Here is a 21,602-nt window from a genome sequence, read left to right as displayed (position 1 = left end):
ATCTGGTCATATTTTCAGTTTTGTCATTAAAAGAACATTAAAATTCTGGTTTTTCTGCTTGTAAACACATGAAACGTAACCGATCCCAGTACGTACACAGTCCCAGTTTGACTTGAAGAGCAGCGTCTGTTTGTTGTCATCGTCTCTGGAGGTTTGTGTGCGACTGTGGCCTGAAAACAACACAATGTGCACTGTGGTTGTTCACTTCTCCCTCTGGAGTTCCAGCTGCATTTTAAGAATGAATAAAAAAGGCTGTTTCATGAGTCGGGAATCTCCAACAACAAAAGACGCTGTTCACCTCCCGTGATCCCTGCATCACAGCAGAGGAAGAGGAAGTTGTCAGAGTTGAATTGATAGGAATGTTTAAATGTGTCATCGCCACGTGGGACTGACTTGTCAGGTTGACATTTCAAAGTGAGTTTTGGTCGTTGTGCATTTTGCTCATCTCTGTTAGTAAGAGCTTTATATTTATCTATGAGCGGCTCTCAAAGGTTTTTCCACATGTTACTTGCAGTTGTGGGATGTAGCAAAGTATATTTACTTCATTACTGTATATTTGGAAATACTTTTCACTCTTACTTCACTAAAAACATGAGATAATATCTATGTATATAGTATCAAGCATTGCAGTACATGCTGAAATGTTTTTTTATATTTTTAAAAGTAGTTAATAACAAGAGGGGAATTGGTCCACTGATCCAATCAGAGCGAGCTGGTAACATTAGGCCCAGCCTCCTGCAGTCCACCAATGAGAGCCATAATGATGTAGAACGTTGCATTAGGGAAAAGTACTTTTACTTTGATTACTTTTAAGTTTATGTACAAGCAAACACTCAATTGTACAGGGAGTAGAAACATTAATGTGTTACTTTTTCTGAGTACATTACACTATAGGCAGAGCTTTATGAATCCATGGTTCTAAAAAAAAAGGCCAAACTCAACTGTGATGGTATTTCCTACAACATTCCTACAACAACAGAGCAGAGAAGGGACACATCCTTGTCATGGCAGTGCTCAGGTGAAGAGCTGTCATGACTGTTGCTCTCAGAAAACCCCCCAGCCTGGGTTAATAGAGGCCGGACCCTCAGCCACTGCCTGGAGGCCCATTCTGAACGAGCACTGCACTCGTACTGTTAATTGGAAGAAACCATCAGCGGTGATGGACTCCTCAGCCACAGGCACAGAATAAAAAAATGTCTGCTGCTGACACTGACCTTCCTCACTGGACTCGTGTAGGGAACAGAGAACCTGACAGACTCTGTGATCTCAGGCTATTTCTCACCTTCACATTAACTTCCCACCTTGTCACAGTTTGTCATTACTCAGCTCAGTATGTCAGGTTCAGCCTGGGACCCTGAATTAAAGTCAGGTCTCTGTGTTTCATTATATTTAGTTCACCAAGCAGTGAAACTTGACCCCATTCACATGCAATTTGTGTAAGAATACTATTTTTGTTCATCATCACATTAATTTATTATCAAGTGCAGTATTTCCAATAGCATTTGCAATATTTTCTGTCATTTGCAGGATCCCATATTTCTACTTTCCACTACCGTAGTTAAATATTAGTTTCTCTCTAAACACTTCATTGTATTTCATTTTCATTACTCCTTTAGAATCATGAGAAATAGATTTGACTCCAGGAACCCAGGGAGATGTTTGTCATCTGGAACAAATGGAAGAGTGAAAATAAACCTGTTTAAAAGAGCTCCGGGCGATGGAAGACCTTAATGAGTGAATTATCTGTTTGTACTTGTTAAACTTGGCAGATGATTTGCATCAAACCTACAGGTTAAGAATGAGGAGGAGGAATGAAGCTTATAAATAATTCAGTCTCCTGAGTCAAATGTACAGTTCCCACCCATCTCATTTCATTCTGTTTTCATCCAATCACACCCTGACGAGCTCGCCCTGAGCCAATCACCTTCTAGCAATCAGAGTTTAAAAGTTTAAAATGTCTCCTCTTGCTCCTGTTGGTTTAATACAGCAAGAAAGTGACCCACTTCCATCACTGCATCACCTCAACTCTCCAATTTACTCTTCTGTTACTCTGCAAGTTTCCCCTGATTGAAATACCAGCAGCAACAAAAAGCCTCCATGTAACATATACCCCACATTTCCTTACTCTTTGATTTCTGTAAGTACATGTAACAGAAGAACTGCAGAGACGTTCCAGAGACACGTGTCTGTTTACAGCCCAGGAGACCACACCACACTAAAACGCTGCCTCAGCACCTGCACTGCAGAACACAGGCCGATGAATCAGATTCCCTACACCCCCCCATCAGGTCCCTATCGGTGCTGTGTGATTAAGACACTAACTTCCACCTCTGCAACCAAACAACCAACGCAGCTCTCGTAAAGACTCTTACATGAGAGATGACATGTTGGATTAATGAAGGAAGCAGGATTGTTTCTGCTGCTGCAGCCTCGATTGCTTCTCCTTCACCTCAGATTGAATCCTGACTCAGAATCAATGCAGCTCATTCCACAGCAGAACTTCATAATGTGATATTCATCAGCACAGCAATGAAATGATGGATATGACTCGCTTGTTATTAACTTTGTTCGTATGCTAAAGTTTGAATCCAGAGATAATGATGATAGCAAGCTCGATTTATTTGTTTATGATTAAATAAATAAGAGGTGAACATACAAGAGGCCTAAATATGGATTTTTTAAATCTGGAATTCACCACAAATAGAACAACAAACTAAAACTAATATCTTTAATATAAATGCAACAATATTTCCTTCAAATCTGAACTAATTTGAGACGCCCGACCTACATCTCATCCTGACTTTCTGTCCCAGCGCATTTCATAATTTTCTGCTACTCACTCTCAGAGATAATTGAACTTTTTAAATTCATCTCAACCTCTTTCTGTGCACAGATCTCTGGAGAGCTGAGTGTCACATCAGGATCCTGCTCGTTTTACTGAGAGAAACACAAGTGCAGAGTCCTCCTGAGTGACTGTAGTGATGCTCCCTTCCTCTGCCTCCATCCCATTTTTCCAATCTCCATCCACACAGCTCTACACCCCCATCACCTCCACCCCTTTGTATTTCCGCCTGGCTGTTTGTCGCTCTCGTGTTTTGCTCTCGCTTCTGCAACAGCCGATAATGGTCCTGCGGTGACACCGTGTAACGGCAACAAGGGAGATTGAGGAAATTTATGTTCTCCCCATCAACACGCTTCCCCGAGCATGTGTCCCCATCCCCCCACCGTACAGCAGCTCGCTCTGCCACCTGCCTCTCGATCCGCAGCCCAGACCTTCATCAAGGCCTCTGGTGGAATCTGTGCGTCCCCGTGCTGTTGCTTGTGTGAGCTTCTGCACAAACATCTTGTGTTTTTCCTCAGGAGCTTCTTCTGATTGGGTCTCACATTAAGTTGGAAGCAGAGCAAAGATCAAGGCCTTGGTTTGTCCAGCGAGCTTCACTTGATGCTCAGACTGGAAATCCTCATGAAATATTGAGGCTGGGTGAAAATGGAGGCAAGATTTGTCATGCTTCAGCGACACTGAACCTCACAGAGGATCATCTGCTGTGGAGACATAAAGAAGCTGAAGGTGAGGGCTGCACCTGAAAGCAACAGCTTCACGCATACCTGGACACTATTAACGTGACGTGCAAATGTTAATATGTAATATACAAATGCACAAATATGCAATTTTAACGCATTTTATGTTCAATTATTATCATTCCTGAGCTTCCACATGCTGGAGGATGCAGGTTTTGTTGGTGGTGGAGGCTCCTCACACGCTCCTCACTGTCACGCTTTGTGTAATATGACAAACCTCCGGCCTCTTTGGACCTGTGGTCACACCTGCACAATCCTGACACCTCCCAGTTACAAACCAGCTAGTGCTGCCTGGTTCCTCATTTCACTCCAAGCAAACACACATGATTCCAGGCAGGAGGGGGAAAAGAGGAAGAGCAGGTTTTGTTGCAAAAAAAAAAAAACCATGAGATAATAATAGAGGTGGAGAAAACACTTAACTATAAGATTCTAGGGTTTGACTCTCACACCTGCAGATACACAAACACCTATAGTGGGAGCTGAGCCCACATTTTTTAAATTTGACTGCATAGGCAGCAGCTTTATATCATAATTGAAACTCCTGCAGAAAAATAACACAAATGGCTCTGGAAATAAGGAGGTTAATAGAAAAGCTCAGATAACAGGATGATCCGCAGTCTCTCTCCTGCAGATGCAGCTGTGCCAATAAATCCAATTATCAACGAGATGATGTGCGATGGAGATCGAGGAGAAGAAGAAGAAAAGCTCCTCCGGTGTGAAACGGAGCTTCTTACCGTTCACAGTCCGCAGGTGATCCGCTGAGAGAGCATCGAGCCCGGGGAGGTGGGACGCGTCCAGCCCGGGAGGAGGTGAAGAGGCTCCGGTCCGCAGCAGCATCCCCGGGATAACAGGGAGGAGAGGAAGAGAGGAGGAGGAAGAGGAGGAGAGGAAGAGAGGAGGAGAGAGGGAGAGACCCAACGCCCATGTCAACATGCACTCAGGTCGCCCCCTGCAGGTGAAACCTTCACTTTATTTTCCAGAACCTTCCCAGAGCAGCAAAACTGTACAGTAGTCTTTAATATAACAAATACAAATAAATATTAATGTCATATATCATGTAATCTTTTTTGCATGTGGCTAAGCTCTAGTGTCTAATGCAATCAGTAATGAATAATTCATGAAAATCCTATTTAATCAACTGTGCCTAAATATTGTGGATTAATTAAAAAGGTAATATAAAGTGCTCTGTGTGTTGTGGACGGTGCAGAACTAGTTACAACTTATTCAAAATTATGTAATTTAATTTATGTGAAAATGTAAAACACATGAAGCAACAGGATTTATCTTTTTATTTTTTTAAAATGCAAAATGCAACATGTGCAATATTGTGCATGGTTCTGTTCGAGGCTATGAATATTGTATATATTTTCATACTTCACTATTTTATTTTATATATTCAATGTCATTATATAGTGTTGTACTACAGTACAGGTTTTTAACATACATGGAATTTGCTTTGGTGTTTGGTTCATAGAAAATCTAGATAAAAAAACTAGGGTGAAGGATAAAGCAAATAAAGAAGGAAGTAGTGTGGTATAAATATATATAATAATTTTTAATATCCATGAAAAAATGCATAAAATAACAATATTTATAGCCCTATAAAGAGCCATAGAGCGCATTGTACATTTTGTATTTCTTACTGTGATAAAATGAAAAGATAAATCCTCAAAAATCTTCATGTGTCCACAACATTATCAGTCTTGCACTGTCCGTAAAACACAGGGTAGTGAATCTAAGATTTTTTTATTCAAAAATGTTATAAATAATTAATGATGCAATTATGAAAAACCAATAAATGTTGCATGGACACAGGAATAAAAGGGGAAACAGGACAGTACATAGAAAACCATTTGTGACATGAAGGTTGAATGTGTTGCTACAGTAGCTAAGAAAAAACACACAAAATAAGTGGCTTTAAAATTTCAGCATTATTTATTTACAGCAGAAAACTATACAAACTGCAACCAACGAAAAAGGCGGCTGTAGAGAAGCTGGACATCTGATCTCCTCGCAGCCCTGTGATGTTTACACTTTAAATACGTCACCATGCAAATAAAAGGTTTTTACAGAAGATACAGAGTGAAGGACAAACATCCAAACACGGCATCGATATCAAAAAAGACACAACATCAGTGAAGATGGCGTTGACCTCGAGAACAACTCCCGTCTGGTTCTTACAAAACAAACGCACAACATGAATTCAGTGCTGACACATTGAATCAGTGTGATTTACTTCACATGATGTCAGTAACAAATGGGTTTAGATGGACGCTGATAGTTGTAGACAAGTTAAACTTGTACTACGGGCAGTAACTTCAAATAAATCAATCAAAACTGTATTTACAAATATTCAAATGTAGAAAATGAGCCTTTCAGGTAATAATGCAGATGTTTTAATTTAAATAATTGCAAAGAAAACAAATTATTATTATTACAGATGCATCTGCGTCTACATGTTATTTACATCTAGTATTCTAAACTTAAAATTACGTCAATAGAGGAAATACAGCAGCTTTGTCTTTTTTACCATATAATCCAATTAAATTAACACAATTTCATTCAGGTTACAGGTCAAAACTAATAGTTTAACATAGAGTAAATTTAAAAAGGGGAGAGAGATTTTTTACCTGGTTGCATTTTCCGTTTTTTAGTGCAAACTAAAAAAAGGGTAAATCATCTGAAATTGCTCAATTTCTCCTATAGATCTATTTACATGTAGGATTTTCAAAAATCCAGAGTGTACATTATATACAGATAACACGGCTTATATATATATATATATTTCACAATCGTAGCAGGTCAGGTGTCTAAAGGTTTTACATTCATTTGGCCAACACGCACTTAAATACATCCCTTTAAATACCCAATGAATCCAGTCACATTAGCAGCTTATTTTACTTGTGTTACGTTGACAAGGTGAGTAAGTGCAGTTCCCTGGTAGAGACAACACTGTGGTGTGGGGCCGTGTATCACTGATACACACAGCTGCCGAGAGGACTCACGCAAGTTACATCAACAGAAAACACAAATGCAAAAAGCCACACAATCTCATCGGAAGCAAGCGACAACAGATTTTGACGATGAAACGAGAAGAGTAACCTGATGAGATAAAAACGAGGACAATCCAATCACTGCTTAAAACAGGATGCTTGTTTATTTTAAGTTTTACGGTAAAAAAGGTTAAAAAAATGCACCTATACCATAACTCCTCAAATAGAAAAGCATCAAAATTTGAGTGAGTTCTCACAAACGACAGATCGTGACCCGACAGCAGAAAGTTACTCTGCTCATTTCATCGTCAGCCTCCGTTGTCGCTCACTTCTGTCGTGATTGTGTTTCCATTGTGTGGCTTTTGAAGTCGTTTTTTGGATTTTGTGTTCGTATCTTCCGTTAAAGCGAGAGACGACCGGACCTCTGCAGATAAATGTTTGTGCCGTTAACATGAGGACAAAGACAAATCCACGAAACATCAACCTCTTCAAATCACAGTGTACGTAGCACCATGCTGTGACTGTCCGAGCTCCACAGTTATTGTATAAAAATAAAAGACACACAGTTGTGTTTTCTAGAACTTTCCCCAGTAACAGCAGTCATCCTTTTAAAACACAGTGGAATTCTCAGCTGCGATTTGAGGAATTATTATTTACAGATTCTTAATTCAAAATTCAAATGCAACGGAAAAGGATGTGGATGTAAAAAGTAATAACCCGGCAAGATGAGTGACAAAAATCTACCAAGAAATCTGCCAAGCGAAGTTGCCCGAAAGCCAAGTTGAGCTGCATTTCATTAAAAAAGCTTTTATAGTTTGTAATTATGTACTTATTAAAAGTCCCATCGACGTCCTGTCAGTTAATTTACTGTTAAAATGCTCTTATGATGTGTGTGTGTGTGGTGTGTGTGTGTGTGTGTGTGTGTGTGTGTGTGTGTGTGTTTGTGTGTGTGTGTGTGTGGGGGGGGGGGGGGGGGGTTTGTTCATTGTTCAGCATCGTTCCTCATCAGGAAAGTAACAGATACTGAACTCTCAAAAAGGTCAAGCTCAAATAGAACTTTAAAAAAAAAGAAAAAATAACAATCGTAATAAACTTTAACCTGTAGATGAAGGAACCAAAATAAACGTTACCAATACACATGTGTACGGCCCGTATTGAACTTTTGCTCTGGTTCCTATCCACAGCTTCATTTGTGCTCAGTAAAAATTGATCATATCAAAATTGTTAAAACATAAAAATCCCATTTTATCTATAAAAAAATATTTTTGGGACTTAAAGTCTTAGTTTCCAGATAGTCATCTCGTCTTTTACTGAGTCAAACAGCCAAATTAGATGCTCTGAGTGACGGGTTCACACGAGTCTCCAGACGTATTTACAGCGATTTCTGACACACATCATTGTTTTTGATACGCAGAACAGAGTCGATTAGGGAACCTCCTGTTTCCTCAATCGTCGTCGTCGTCTTCATCTTCGTCGTCTGCGGCGGCGCTCTGGCCGTCAGGCAGGAAGGCCATCTTCTCCTTGGTCATGGGCTCGCCCTTCATGGTGCAGGCCGGCTTGTAGGGGCCGGACTTGTTGGACGTGGCCTCTGCGCTGTTTCGAATGCCGTAGCCAAAGTAGATACCAAAACCTGCAGAAAGGGTGGATGCATTAATGCAAAGAGGAATTCCTTCTAACAATTAATAACAGTACAGGTCTTATTCTTTTTATAAATCACAAAAAAATCTTAAGTACCTAAAGCCATCCAGATAGCAAAACGCAGCCAGGTTCCTCTGTCGAGCTGCATCATCAAGTAAACGTTAATAAACATACTGATGACTGGGAGGAACGGCAGCAGGGGAACCTGGGAGGAGAGAGAGAGAGTGAAGTTTAAGACTTTTGATATCGAGAAAAGACACAAAAAGTGAATTGTAGACAATATGACAAAACAGCCCAGAGAGTAGAGTTACAGGGAAATACTTCGAGCAGATGAACTGGAAAGATGAATAACTTTATATATTTGCCAAACAACTTTCAAAAGCCATAGATCTTAAGTATTTTCCAATTTTTTTTCCAAGAAACCTCTGGGTTTCATTTATGTTATTTCTGCATGAAAAAGTTTGCAATGAATCTGTGTTACTCTATATAAATAAAAGTGTCTTATGTTACTGCAATTTTGTTATAAAAATGAGTTGTGCAAAATGTAATCAGTTAAAAAAAGGTTTGATTCATTTTGTAAATACTCCATGATAAGAAACAACTTCTTGTCCAAAAGATGTGTAGTAACTGAGCAGGTAAGAAGCAATAATAGAGTCTTCAGTGAAACTATAATAAAGCTGTTCTCTCCGGGGAGCTGTACCGTGAAGGCGAGCTTGGTTTTGCTCTGAGGTTGTCGGCACACGATGCCGCAGAGGAGCAGACAGATCACCGTGACGATGGTGAGGATGGCCAGTGACCAGGGCGCCATCCCTCCATGAACCGCTACAATACTGAAGACAAACACCAACACACCTGCAGGGGGGGAAAGGGAGGGTGTCAGGGGATGATAACCGGGTAACCAGGAGAGAGTGTGTGTGTCTGTGTGTGTGTGTGTGTGTGTCCCTCACCGAGAATACTGGTGGAAACATTCACGATGGAGCCAGACAGTCGGGAAGGTTCTGTGTTTGAGGGGCAGAGCAGGTTCCTGATGGTGAGGCGATCAGATGGGGGGGGCAGCATGTCGATGTTGCTGCACGACTCGCCGAGGTCCGGCTCCTCCTGAGTGTTCGCCATCTCGTAGGACGCACTGGGCTGCACGGGCTGGTACCTGCACACCACAAACCACCACACATGAAGGAGCAGCAACTGATGGAGATGATTCAGAAATGTAATCTGACATCTGTCTTAACCCGCTGTTAATATTACATTTAATTCTATTGTTTTATCACACATTTGGTGGTTTATTTTATGCATAGCTGTATAAATAAAGTTTATGATTCTTATTTTTTAACTGCAACATGCATAAAAAACATGAAATGTACAAGATACATTCACAAACTTTAGTAAGGCTGAAGGTTAGTTTCCAAATCATCGTCTCTTTTTATTTTACTTGATAAACTCTCAGTATCTATTAGACTTTTGGACGGACTGGTCTGATTAGCCTCTCCATCCTTAGTGGAGGATTTCCTTCTCAGCCTGTGGATATACTAATGTGTTGTTCTCCAGCCTGAGGACTCTACCTGAGGACCAGCACACAGGCAGCCACCAGGGTGTAAGCCAGCAAGGTGCCGATGGACATCAGGTCAACCAGGTCCTTCAGGTCAAACAGGAACGCCATCACAGCTGCAGGAGGAGAGGCAAATACATGTCAGCAAAAAGAAAAACATCTTTAAATTATTCCAACAGGTTAAAACAGCAGAGTAAGCCCATTATACACAGGGTAAAATAATTTCTAGACTTTGAATTTTAGAAAGTTGAGCAGAACAGCACCCAAAACACCACCATCCTCCTGCCACAAGGGGGCAGTCTTGCCTTGGCCCTCAGCTCAGCTACCTACCAGACAAGAGCCCTGCCACCAAGGTGGCGATGATGGGCGTCTTCCTCTTGCTGACACGAGCCATAAAGGAGAAGAGAAGACCATCGCGAGCCATAGCAAAGATAATGCGAGGCAGAGGAAACAGGGAGCCGAGGAGACTAAGCCCAGGGTGAAGGAAGAAGGAGGAAGAGGAGAAGAAGGAGAAGAAGGAGAAGGAAGAGGAGGAGGAAGAGGTTTATAATGTGGAGCAGAAATCCTCAGTTTGTGAACCCTGGTTCCTCACACAAGGCCTCAGCTGCAGCCACACACATCCTCACATCCTGATTGGACAACACAACATGTTGTAATCAGGATGTTGCCGGGTCACGGTTTCAAACGGCTGAAATTAATTTAGGATACATATAAGTTTTGAACTTTACGCCGTGTGACCATCTTTTGTTTTGTGCCGGTGCTGAGGCCGTGGGAACCAAGAGTCACACAAGGCTCTGACAGGAAACCCCCCCCACCCCCACCACCACCACCTCCATAACCAGTTAGTAGGTTTAGGTCGCGGCCTCACCTGCCACAACACCCGATGTTATTGTAGCTGTTAGAGGGGTTTTGGTTCGTTTGCTGATTTTAGCCAAACACTTGAAGAGCAGCCCGTCTTCCGCCATGGCCCAGATCACTCGGGGCATTGGGAACATGGAGCCTAGTAAACTAGTGTGGGGGGAGAAAAACAAAAAGCATGCCGTGCACGTGAATGCACACGATTAGAAAAGGGAACAAGTGTGAGGGTCAATTCAAGTATTTAATTGCACTCAGAAGATCACAGAACTCCGCCCAACTGTCCCTTTATGAAACCACATTTAAATCCACTGGATCAGGATTTTTATTTCTATGAGCACAAATTACATAATTAAATATTAACTGCTGTGACGAATTGAGGAAAAATGTGGGTAAACGCCCGTCATTGTTAGTTGGTTAAAAAAACATTCCTGGATCCAACCGCTGATCCAGACCTGCAGCAACATTTCATAGGTTCTTCCTAGGGTAATAAAACCTAATGTGCATATGTCATCATTCTAATTCATCGCAAACACGTTCAGAGAGTCGGCCGAAGTCGGCGGCTCGGGGAAAGTCACACATGGATAAAACATTGATGAAGTAGGAAGTGGAAAAACAGATTTGCAGAGGAAAATATTGTTTTGCTTTATCGTTACCAAGTGGCTCAAACCATTAAAAAAATCATCAACATCATCTTAAGATGAGCTCTGCAAATTAGCTTGGGCTGTTAATGTCAACTAGTAAATATATTATTTATACATCACACCCACATGCAAAAAATATTTTAAATTTTAGGACTACAATTTTTCAACGAACAAAGGTTGTGAAGCTGGATTAAAAACACAGGTTTTTATCAGAACAATTTCGTTAATATGTGGATGCCCATTTTGTTTGCTTTCATGCACCAGTGACAATACAGGTTCCTGCCAATGGTTTCAGAGAATTCCACTGATCTACAGGTGGTGTTTACAGCAAAGCACCAACACAAGGCTCACAGGATGCAAACAGGAATACAAACCATGCTTTGTAAATGTTTTACGATGCAGGAAATGTTTTTCAAAGTTTCATGCAGAACAATCCCAAGAGGCGGCAGGAGGTCCTCTTACCTGGTGGACAGGGCGCACAGAGAGCCGATGGCCACAGCGTAGGTGGCTCCCTCCCAGCCCACGTACTTAAAGGCCACGGGCAGAGGGCTGTTCTTGTCCAGCAGGTAGTACGGCATCATCACGGTGAGCGCAGCCGACACGGCGAAGTACGCCACGAAACAGATGAGCAGCGAGGCCACGATCCCGACCGGGATGGCCCTCTGGGGGTTCTTCACCTCCTCTCCTACGAGGAGGAAACACAACCCGGAGACGTCAGAGGAAGTGATCGTCATCGTGTGAGTCGATGATCAGATCGATGGGTTTCCTCTCACCTGTTGTGGCGATGCAGTCAAACCCGATGAAGGCATAAAAACACGTGGCCGCACCGGAGAGGACTCCGGAGAAGCCAAACGGCATAAACCCGCCCTCACCAAGGGATTCTTTTGTTGGCAAATCAGTCATGCTGGAAATAAAAAAAGGGAGACGTTTGATTATTTGGAACAGCAATATTTTTTAATGGGGACTTTCTTAAAAGGTTCCTAATGTCACCCACTTGAGGCTGGAGTTTCTGGTGAAGTTGAGGATCTTCTCAGGGTTCACGTTCCAGTTGTCCAGGTTTCCCTTCACCATGCCGGAGATGACCACAAACAGCAGCACCAGCACGTTGATGCAGGTGAACACTTTATTTACAATGGCCGACTCCTTCACTCCGAATACAAGCAGTCCTGCACGACGACAGGAAAAAAAGACAAAAGAGAAAAATTAAAACATAAAACATCAACAACAAAAAGAACATGAGAGTTTTCGCATCTTTGTAAAAGAGGTTTCAGTTTCAGTTTGTGATTCTCTCTCTCAAAACCCTGCACTCACACTCATACACCGTCCTGTGCTCCAGCTTCAGCTCTTCTCTTCATGCTCAGAAGAAACAAATCTGAGCAGAAATCCAAAAGCAGACGTTTCACACGTGCACGGAAGCAACCCAAGCAGGAAATATTTGAGTCCAAGCGGCGAATTTTGAGAAAAGAGCATCACAAACATCTGAACGTGGAATCATTTAGTCCTGCTCTCAAACTGAAAGACTGAGCTCTTGAATAAAGATAGCAAAACAAAAGAGAAAGAAAAAGAAAGTATAAATGATCCGTTCCTGACCCGTCAGAATAATGATGATGAAGACGGCAAATATGTCGGGATATTCTGCCAGATAGCCCGGGGCATTGATGGGCATGTATTGTCTGCAGAATATCTCAATGTGCCGTCCAATCAGCTCGTCAAAGGTCGCGCTCCACGCTCTGGCCACGCTTGACGTTCCTGTGCAGAGAAAATCATTTTATAGAAACTGAAGGGAGGGAGGGAGGGAGGGAGGGAGGGAGGGAGGGAGGGAGGGAGGGAGGGAGGGAGGGAGGGAGGGAGGGATGGATGGATAGATGGATAGATGGATAGATGGATAGATGGATAGATGGATAGATGGATAGATGGATAGATGGATAGATGGATAGATGGATAGATGGATAGATGGATAGATGGATAGATGGATAGATGGATAGATAGATAGATAGATAGATAGATAGATAGATAGATAGATAGATAGATTACTTTATTCATCCCCAAAGGGAAATTAAGTCGTCATAGCAGCCGGTATATTTACAATACAATACAATAAAAAATATTGAGGTAGAAGCCAAACTCCTCCCCTCCCTTGTTTAAAGGGTCTCACCGATGATGTAAGAGAGGATGAGGTTCCAGCCCGTGATGAAGGCCCACAGTTCTCCCACGGTCACGTAGCTGTACAGGTAGGCCGAGCCGGTTTTGGGGACACGGGCCCCGAACTCGGCGTAGCACAGGCCGGCGAGGACGGACGCCAGGGCGGCGATGAGGAAGGAGAGGATGATGGCAGGTCCGGAGCTGATTCGGGCCACGGCGCCGGCGAGCACGTAGACGCCGGCCCCCAGCGTGCTGCCGACCCCGAGGGCGACCAGGTCGAATGTGTTGAGGCATCGACACAAGCGGGAGTCCTCGGCGTTACAGTCGACCACCTTCACCCGCAGGAGCTGCTTCCCCACGTCTTTCAGTTTGGCCAGAATCATCCTGACTGGTACCGATGCTCCGCTGTAGGTAACTCACCTGTTGACATAACAAGAGCTTGGAGTTACCACACGACTGAAAACAGACACAATGCATGTGGTTTGTATTTCTCACTTCCTCCAGGGAGGGTATGGTTTCACTCCAGTCTGATTTTTGGTCGGCTGGTTTGTTTGTAAACAGGATTACTCAAAAACAACCTATCAGATTTCTCTGAAACTTGGAACGTGTACCATGCAACTAACATGGAGGAGGCAGGGTTTATGACATGTACTGAAGCCAGCCACTAGGGAGTGATTGAGATGCTTTGGCTTCACTTTCGGGGAGTTGTTTATTGGAATTATGAGATATGGACTGAGAGAGAACCCCTTCAATTTGGGGTTGGATCTGGACATAGGGCAGATTCTGGATTTTGTAACCCTTTCTTCAATAATAAAAATAATTTTAATCTGTATAGCCCTTATCTAAACAAGGTTACAAAGTACTTGACAGAAAAAATATCCATGGCAAAATGAGGAATGAACTATAATAAAAGATATTATGTTCAATTTGAAGAGCCAAATCAAAACGGTTAAAAAAAGGTTAAGACTTTAACTTTATAGAGAAACCCAACTGTTCCTGTTCCAAGTTCAAAAGGATTCCAACGGCTTTGTGCTCATCAAGAAACTAACACAACAAAACCTGCCTCAGGAATCAGAGGAAATAACCTGAAGATACATATATGGAGGAGTTTGAGTTCAGTTTTCTCAGCTGTGAAGATGAAAACATGACAATAAACAAATGTAGAAAGTGTTTAGGAATAAATATCAAAATGATTAATGGAGCTGTTGGTCTGAAAACAAAAATATCTCCCAAGATTCTTTGCGTCTTGTTTCGATGAAAAGGTTCAAATATGCCTTTTACAGTTTAATAGCACTGTTACATATTTACACCGATATAAAGAGTAAACTGGAAACTGCTAAAATGTGCAACAAGTACATTGAGAGAACAAATTTAATACTAATACACAATACATCTTTAGTATTGATTAGAGCCTCAGAAAAAAACAGACATGAATCTCAACAAAAACATTTTAGCTTAAAAACTAATGTGTAACTATTCAAATATAGTTTACATCTAAATGTTTCAATGCCAAGTATATAATTACGGAAAATGCCTCTGATCTGTTTGATCTTAAGGAAGCAAGGCTGATTGCGTAAAGTCCATTAAATGACATACTTCAGCCAACACAGCTTCTGATTGGACGATCATTCTACCTTAAAAAGACAGACTTGTTCCTATCCTATAATTATCCGTGGTGAAGATCTTTTGTTCCAGGCTACGATGACGGCAGCAGCAAAACAGAATGGACGAGACCAAGATGTGAAAGGATTGCTGAGCTTTTTTCCATTTAACAGAAATATAGCAGGTAGAATATCCAGATGCTGTAAATGTGGATTAATCCGGACTTGCCAACCTTTTCTAAATCCAAGCGAGATCCAGTTTAAAAGCACAGCACAGCACAGAAGGCAGATCTACACAACAACACACACACAATACTCACTGTCAAAACAAAACAATACAAAGCAGGATGTTCCTTCTTCACCCTTCTTTCGATCTATAAACCCTCTCCACCACTTCCTCCGAGTGTGTGAGTGTGTGTGTGCAGCTGTGGACCGATTTCCCTTCTTCAGATGAACAAAGCCGAGAGACACAGAGGTTTACAAGCGCTGGCTCGACATGTGACGCCGAAGCCTCTTAGTATACAAACCATTCAGGTGTCCGGTTCACAAATAGAAGCGTGACGTGTCACATGGCCTCGGGACTCAAACACCCGGAGCAGCTGTGACGCTGGCCGTGTTCCACCCGCACAGGACTGACCATCATCATCATGGAATAACAAATACAAGAGGGCAAGATGACCCGATTTGACAGCAGAGATACGGTCATTGTAGATAGTGGAAAAGTTGTACAAGACTTAAGGAGGGATTGTGATTGTAAATGTGTCTGGGATAAGTTGTTACAATCACAGAACTCTTGAAATATGAAGCTGCAGAGAGAGGGTTATCTCTTCTAGTCTCGATTTTCTTAGAAGAAAAACAAATTCAAGGACTAAATGAGCCGTAGTTGTCGTTAAACAATTTCATGTTGTCCGTCTGGGTTGGGATGACCTGGGACAGTCGGGGCCAGATATTGAAATCAGGCCAGAAGTGTTTGATTACAAGAAGGCAGAAGTGTCAATAAAAGTATAGGACATGGAAAGAAAATGTCCTTAGAGGCGGCTCAAGGGTGAACGTCCCATCCCAGCCAGGGGAGAGAAAACAAAGGTGGTGGAGCAGTCGATGGTTCAGCACGAGCACATACGCACATGTGCGGGCACGCAGAGATGGAGCTATAATAAGCAGGTTGGGCGGAGAAAGGACCCTGCCCTCTCCTCGGCCAATCACGGGGCTCACTGCGTGGGTGAATCTGGAATAGCAGTGAGTCACATGCTCGTCACTGCTCGGCTGGAGGCAAAACACTCCTTCAAACGAACCCTGTGCTGGCTGTGACATTGTTTAGGCTCACGAGGAATTCAGCACAAAGCTCCAGCATAATCTATACAGCTGAGGTCAAAACTTTACACAAACACGACCTGAATCCATCTGAAGATAGTTATGTTTAACAGATTTTATCATATCTTCGCAGCCACAACAACAAGGACACCACTCAAGCGGTAATATTGAACCAGCATGTGCGTGTTGGCTGATAAACGATGCAACAAATGTTGTCACGTCCGTAACTCACAACAGACGGACACCTGCACAACCACCTGCGTCCGACAAAACACCATCATCTCACAGATTTCCACGAGGCAACTTGACATTTTTCTCTCCCGAACAGAAATTTGAGAAATGCTGCCGGGTGTGTTTGATTACAGTTTTTCCTTGCGTGGATTGGAGCTCCCATTCGCTTCCCACTGAGCTGGCACTGGGCACGTGAAGGGCGTTCAGCCGCACACTACAGAGAGCCCACCTGCCCTTGTTGTGTAACCGGGGACGGAGCACACAAAAGTGTCATGTGAGGGCCATCGCACAGCAGACGGCTCACACCAGCCAAACAAACGTTCCTTCCCGGGGATTCGGGCCTTGGCGACACCTCGAGGGCCACGACGACCTTGTAGCTGAGGGAGGACAGAACTAAAAAAAAACAGCCATCTTTTATATAAAAAGAACAGCTTCTACTATTCCGAGTCTGAGGTGTTTATAGCTGGAATATCCGTGTAACGTTTATTGCACTTGTGACAATTACTAGCACACAATCACTTTGATTTAACACTGGAACAACTCTGCCTGAATGACGCACATGAATGAATCTTCACTGCAGACGTGATATCTCATCTCATATATAAAGTGGGAAGCTGCTCTCTTGTGCTACACTGGTCGACTGGATCACATCAAACTCAGTCTAACAACTGGCTTTCACTGCAGCAGGGGCGGGTCCAGGGGCAGGGCTAGGGGGGGCACGGACCCCAGCTGAAATCTGATTGGTCCCTGAAGTTCCCCAGTCCTTTAAGTAGTCACTAGTCAACCACTAACAATAAATATGACAACATATAAAATGTTTATATATTTTTAGTCTGTGCTTGAACAAGGAACGTTTTTCAGAACATATCCAATGATGTGTGGCTTTGCAAATGTAACATGCCCCTCACTTGTCCTCTTGTCCCGATAAGGCAGATAAGTCCCCATAATTTGACTATGTAAACAGATTTATGACCCCACAGCATGAGGAAATAACTGGACACACAGACACACACTCACACACACTCACACACACACACAGTAGCCCATAATAGTATAATCCGTGATGTGGATTCTGAGTTGTCGTCACGCCCGTTTGGAACCAGGTGCGGTGTCAGAAGCCGGCTCCTGTTCTGGCTCGGCTGACGTGACCTTGCAGCTTCTCACCGTCTGACTCGCTGTTTACATTCTGCCCCCCCCCCCCTCAGGATTCACACTCCAACTTGTCTCAGCATGACACCACAGGAAGCCATATGTTTCAGGCTAACGTTTCACAAACTGAATATTTACATATGTTAATATAAATGTCCCGGGTTTGCCAGGATCCCTGGGTGACACACATTAAATGTTCGAGAGAATAAAACAGTTGGCAGGTTGTCACACTGTCACAATGCACACATCGTTGTTGAGATTAATTTGCAAATATTTTGAAAAACGCACCTTATTGGCCCATTCGATATTCTACATTTTCAGTCTTCCAACCGTGCTGAAAATGTGAAGCATCAAATAAACATGCATCACTAGAAATATCACAAACCCATAACAACCCTTTTAACAGAGGTCTGAAACAAGAGCCTGTGTTTCCAGGTATTGAGGCGTTAATGATCATAATAATTATTTGGGATTACAGAAACTGTTTGGAAACAAATGTGAAAGAAGACACAGCTCCTGATTTAAATAATACGTGATTAATACTTAAGCTGCTTGAGGGCTGACACACACACACACACATTAGGTACATATCTGGCAAGCGTTAGCCTCATATCAAGTGACTGACTCTCAGATCAAACATGTTTGACATTAGATATTGTAATATGTGGGATTAACATTAACAAATTAAAAGAAGCTTAAGAAGCGTTTGTGCCTCATGCCAAAGAATCTGCTCCAGGCAAGTACAGAGCAGAGGAATGTTTAGAGAGATCATAAAACGTACGCACATGCAGACACGTGAGGTGGGACAATATATATATATATATATATATGGAGATATAGATATATACGTGGGCCACGATTCCTGTATCGATTCCCAACCTGAGAAAGTACGATTTTAATCCCTGCCAAAACCTTAAACTTTTTCCTTTTACTATTATTGGGAAAACTTTCCCCAGTACGCCGACTGAGAAGTTTCCTGTTTGCCTCTGTCTTAAATCTAACAATTGCTCATTTCTTACACTTCACTGTTACCGTCTAGCTTTTATAACTGATGTTAATCATCAGTTTTATTCTCTATTTAACTATTTTCATAATATTCTTTTCTCTATTGTCTTATGTTGCTTTTTACAATTTGTCATGCTGCCTTTTATATTCCACATCAAACCATTTGAATTGCCTCGTTGCTGACAAATAAAACTTGTCTTTCCCAATATGTTGATATTGATTGGAAATGAGTAAAGTCTTTATCGGAAAACTGTGATTATGAGTTTCTTTAACATAAGTCTAATATACACTAGGGACGGGAATCGGCAGGGACCTCCCGATACGATACTATCACGATACTTAGGTGGCGATACGATATGTATTGCGATTCTTTGGGTATTGTGATTTTGTAAGTATTGCGATTCGATATTACGATTTCCTGGGATTTCTTTTGGTTATTTTTTTTTTTTTAAGTACTGGACCATGGAAAAATTTTGAATCATAACTTCAAATACAACACAGTCAAATTCACTTAGAGCTTTACAAGTTTTATTTCAAATATTAACATTAACTTAATGACTGCCGGGCAGCCAATAGAGAAAATAAACAAAAATGTGCCCTATTATTGTATAGCCTCTGTCAACTGCACACAAACTGACAGATTAAGAAATGTATGCCACTTAGGCTACTTTTAAACAATAAATAAAAGGTAAATTAAAAAGAATGAATAAAAGTTTACTTAAAATATAAACTTTGAAATAAACCAAAAGTAGGCTATTGTTGTTTGCATGTAGGCGATACAAAGCTACTGCTTGGGTATGTTTAGATTCTTGTGCAAAAACAAGAGCTGGTCAACATGCTCTGGGGTGATGTTGCTCCCCCCATATATCCCCCCCCTTATAAACCAATAAATATGTTGTTTTTTTAAAAAAAAATCGATTTGGGAGGCAGCATGGCGATTTAAAATCGTCATTCACAAGAATCGCGATTTGTAACTGAATCGATTTTACCCCCCATCCCTAACATACACAGGGTTTGTTTGCTTACATGCATTTTAAAACATATAGAATTGACGGCTGACAGCTTCACATAGTCAGAAGATAAGTCCTCATCGTGGGAGAGATGTTCCACTTAAGTCGTTTGTTGTATTTACAGTGTGGGTGTGTTATTGTTACACACACACAATGCATTGATGTGTAGGCGTTCTCAAAGGAAAAGTTCCCCCTTCTGTTCTCACTCGATCTGTGGAAATGAGTCAAACTGAAACTTGCAGGAAACACATTTCTCTCTCTCTGTCCAGGCACCGGATCAGATTCCTCCTCCACAGTAAAAGCTTCTGTGTGATGAGCTGAGTTCATGTTGCATCAGCCTCAGGACACTTCCTGGTTCCTTCTTCTCAACACGTGGTGCACAAACCAAAAGAGAGAGGAGAAGAGAAAGAGGAGCAGCGCGCGCATTCTTCTCCTTTTTCCGCCACAAAGTAACAAACTTCAAAGCACCGCCCGTGCAACATGTATCATTTCAAGCTCTGATTTCAAAATAAGAGTTTGGAGAGGTTCTTATTAAAGTTTTAAACGCCTCTTACCTTCTTCTGCACAAACACAAAGGAGAGGAGGTGAAGAACTGGTTTCCTGCCACTGGGACGCATGCATCGACTGGGTACTACTTCTGACAGATGGGTTGAATAGAGGTGTCGCCCTGAAAGTGTTCGTGGCTCCGCCCAGCTGTTTGTGGATCCGCCCAGCTGTAAAAAAAAAAAAAGATTGTCAGGCTATAAATGCACTCTTTTCTGCAAGCATCACCTGCAACCATTGGGTGGCGCTGTTCACTAGCAAATGCATCCTCCATGCTCGTGCTTGCTGCAGCCACCTCTCTCACAACACACACACACACACGCACACACACACACACACAAACACACTCACAGACACACACACACACACACACACACGTTGCATAAACCGTTGAAGAGCATTTCTTTGTTGTAACAAACAAGAAAGGACAAATCGAGATTTCTGGCAGAGGGAGCTCAACACATGCAAATATATATATAAAAAAAACACGTGTACATAAAGAATATTTGTCTACAAACATTAATTTGTCGACACATGCTCTGCACCCCAAAAAAAGTGATGAAGCTGCTCTGTAGTTCAACGCTCCGTGAAGTTGTTGAAGTCTGCTGCTCGTCAGTGGTGATGGAACTTCACAAAGCATTGAGCTACAGACAGCTTAATCACTTGTATTGGGTTCCCTGGAAACTCAATTGTTGTTTTTCACTATTTGCATGTGTTGTGACGTTTTGCAGCTCATGTGGTGTCAAATCGATGAAGTTCTCTCGGCCACCTTACTCTGCTGACAGGTAATACAATCAAGAACTTGCCGAATGGGTTAAACTCCTGCAGCAGGTGGAGAACTGTTTCTCTTTAAATTATTATAATGCAGGACTTGGATCAACCTTAGTATTCTGAATGATTGTGTCCTGGACATTAAATGCCGACTGGCTCAACATTTCTTGCAGGGAAAGGTGATAACTACTGACCCGACAAAGTCAAAACCTCCACATTGAAGCACCTGTGTTCTCTGTCAATGAACATTGGATTCTAGTGTAAAAACCTTGGAGTCACCTTCGATAATGGCCGACCTGAAAGAGAAGGTGCAGCCTGGTTTCTTCAGATTAGACCTGACACTTCTGACCAATAGGCTGAACGCAGGTGTTGCCCTAAGTCCGCCCAGCTGTTTGTGACTCCATGCAGCTGTGGGAAAAAAAAGAAAAAGGGAGGATCAGGTTATGAAGGCTGCCTTTTCTTCAAGGGCCATCTATTTGCTACCATTGGGTGGCGCTGTGGACAAGCGCATGCTGCCTCCATGCTGGTCCTGCTGCAGCTGTCTCCTTGAGGCCTCCTGGATGGCGATCACACAACAACACACA

At 42.3% G+C, this 21,602-nt stretch overlaps 1 protein-coding gene across 2 annotated transcripts; it reads right to left on the bottom strand.

Moving 5' to 3' along the window:
* Positions 1-7,551: 7,551 nt before the first annotated feature.
* LOC133003560 (high affinity cationic amino acid transporter 1-like) lies at positions 7,552-20,358 on the bottom strand. Of its 2 annotated transcripts, none has more exons than XM_061073329.1 (12): positions 20,259-20,358; positions 13,411-13,817; positions 12,846-13,004; positions 12,250-12,421; positions 12,029-12,159; positions 11,718-11,940; positions 10,625-10,764; positions 9,770-9,872; positions 9,158-9,357; positions 8,911-9,062; positions 8,307-8,415; positions 7,552-8,202 (listed from the first exon to the last, which is right to left on the bottom strand). In XM_061073329.1, exons 2-12 carry the CDS (start codon positions 13,778-13,780, stop codon positions 8,018-8,020), a joined length of 1,944 nt encoding a protein of 647 aa, XP_060929312.1. In that variant the 5' UTR covers positions 13,781-13,817; positions 20,259-20,358; the 3' UTR covers positions 7,552-8,017. The 2 variants fall into 2 exon arrangements, with proteins under 2 accessions (XP_060929312.1, XP_060929313.1); XM_061073330.1 differs by lacking the exon at positions 20,259-20,358 and adding an exon at positions 15,526-15,584.
* Between the last annotated feature and the right edge of the window lie 1,244 nt (positions 20,359-21,602).

This window comes from Limanda limanda, chromosome 6 (assembly GCF_963576545.1).
Source record: "Limanda limanda chromosome 6, fLimLim1.1, whole genome shotgun sequence".
Classification (NCBI taxonomy): Eukaryota; Metazoa; Chordata; class Actinopteri; order Pleuronectiformes; family Pleuronectidae; genus Limanda; species Limanda limanda.
The sequence above is the reverse complement of the archived record's forward strand: the minus strand, read 5'-3'. Positions and strand labels throughout refer to the sequence as shown.

Coding starts and splice junctions, on each gene's coding strand:
- LOC133003560 (XM_061073329.1), bottom strand. CDS start 13,780: ATGATTCTGGCCAAACTGAAAGACGTGGGGAAGCAGCTCCTGCGGGTG. Junction 10,765..11,717: donor CTGTGCGCCCTGTCCACCAG/GTAAGAGGACCT, acceptor CCCCCACACTAG/TTTACTAGGCTCCATGTTCC. Junction 9,358..9,769: donor GCCTGTGTGCTGGTCCTCAG/GTAGAGTCCTCA, acceptor TGTGGTGTGCAG/GTACCAGCCCGTGCAGCCCA.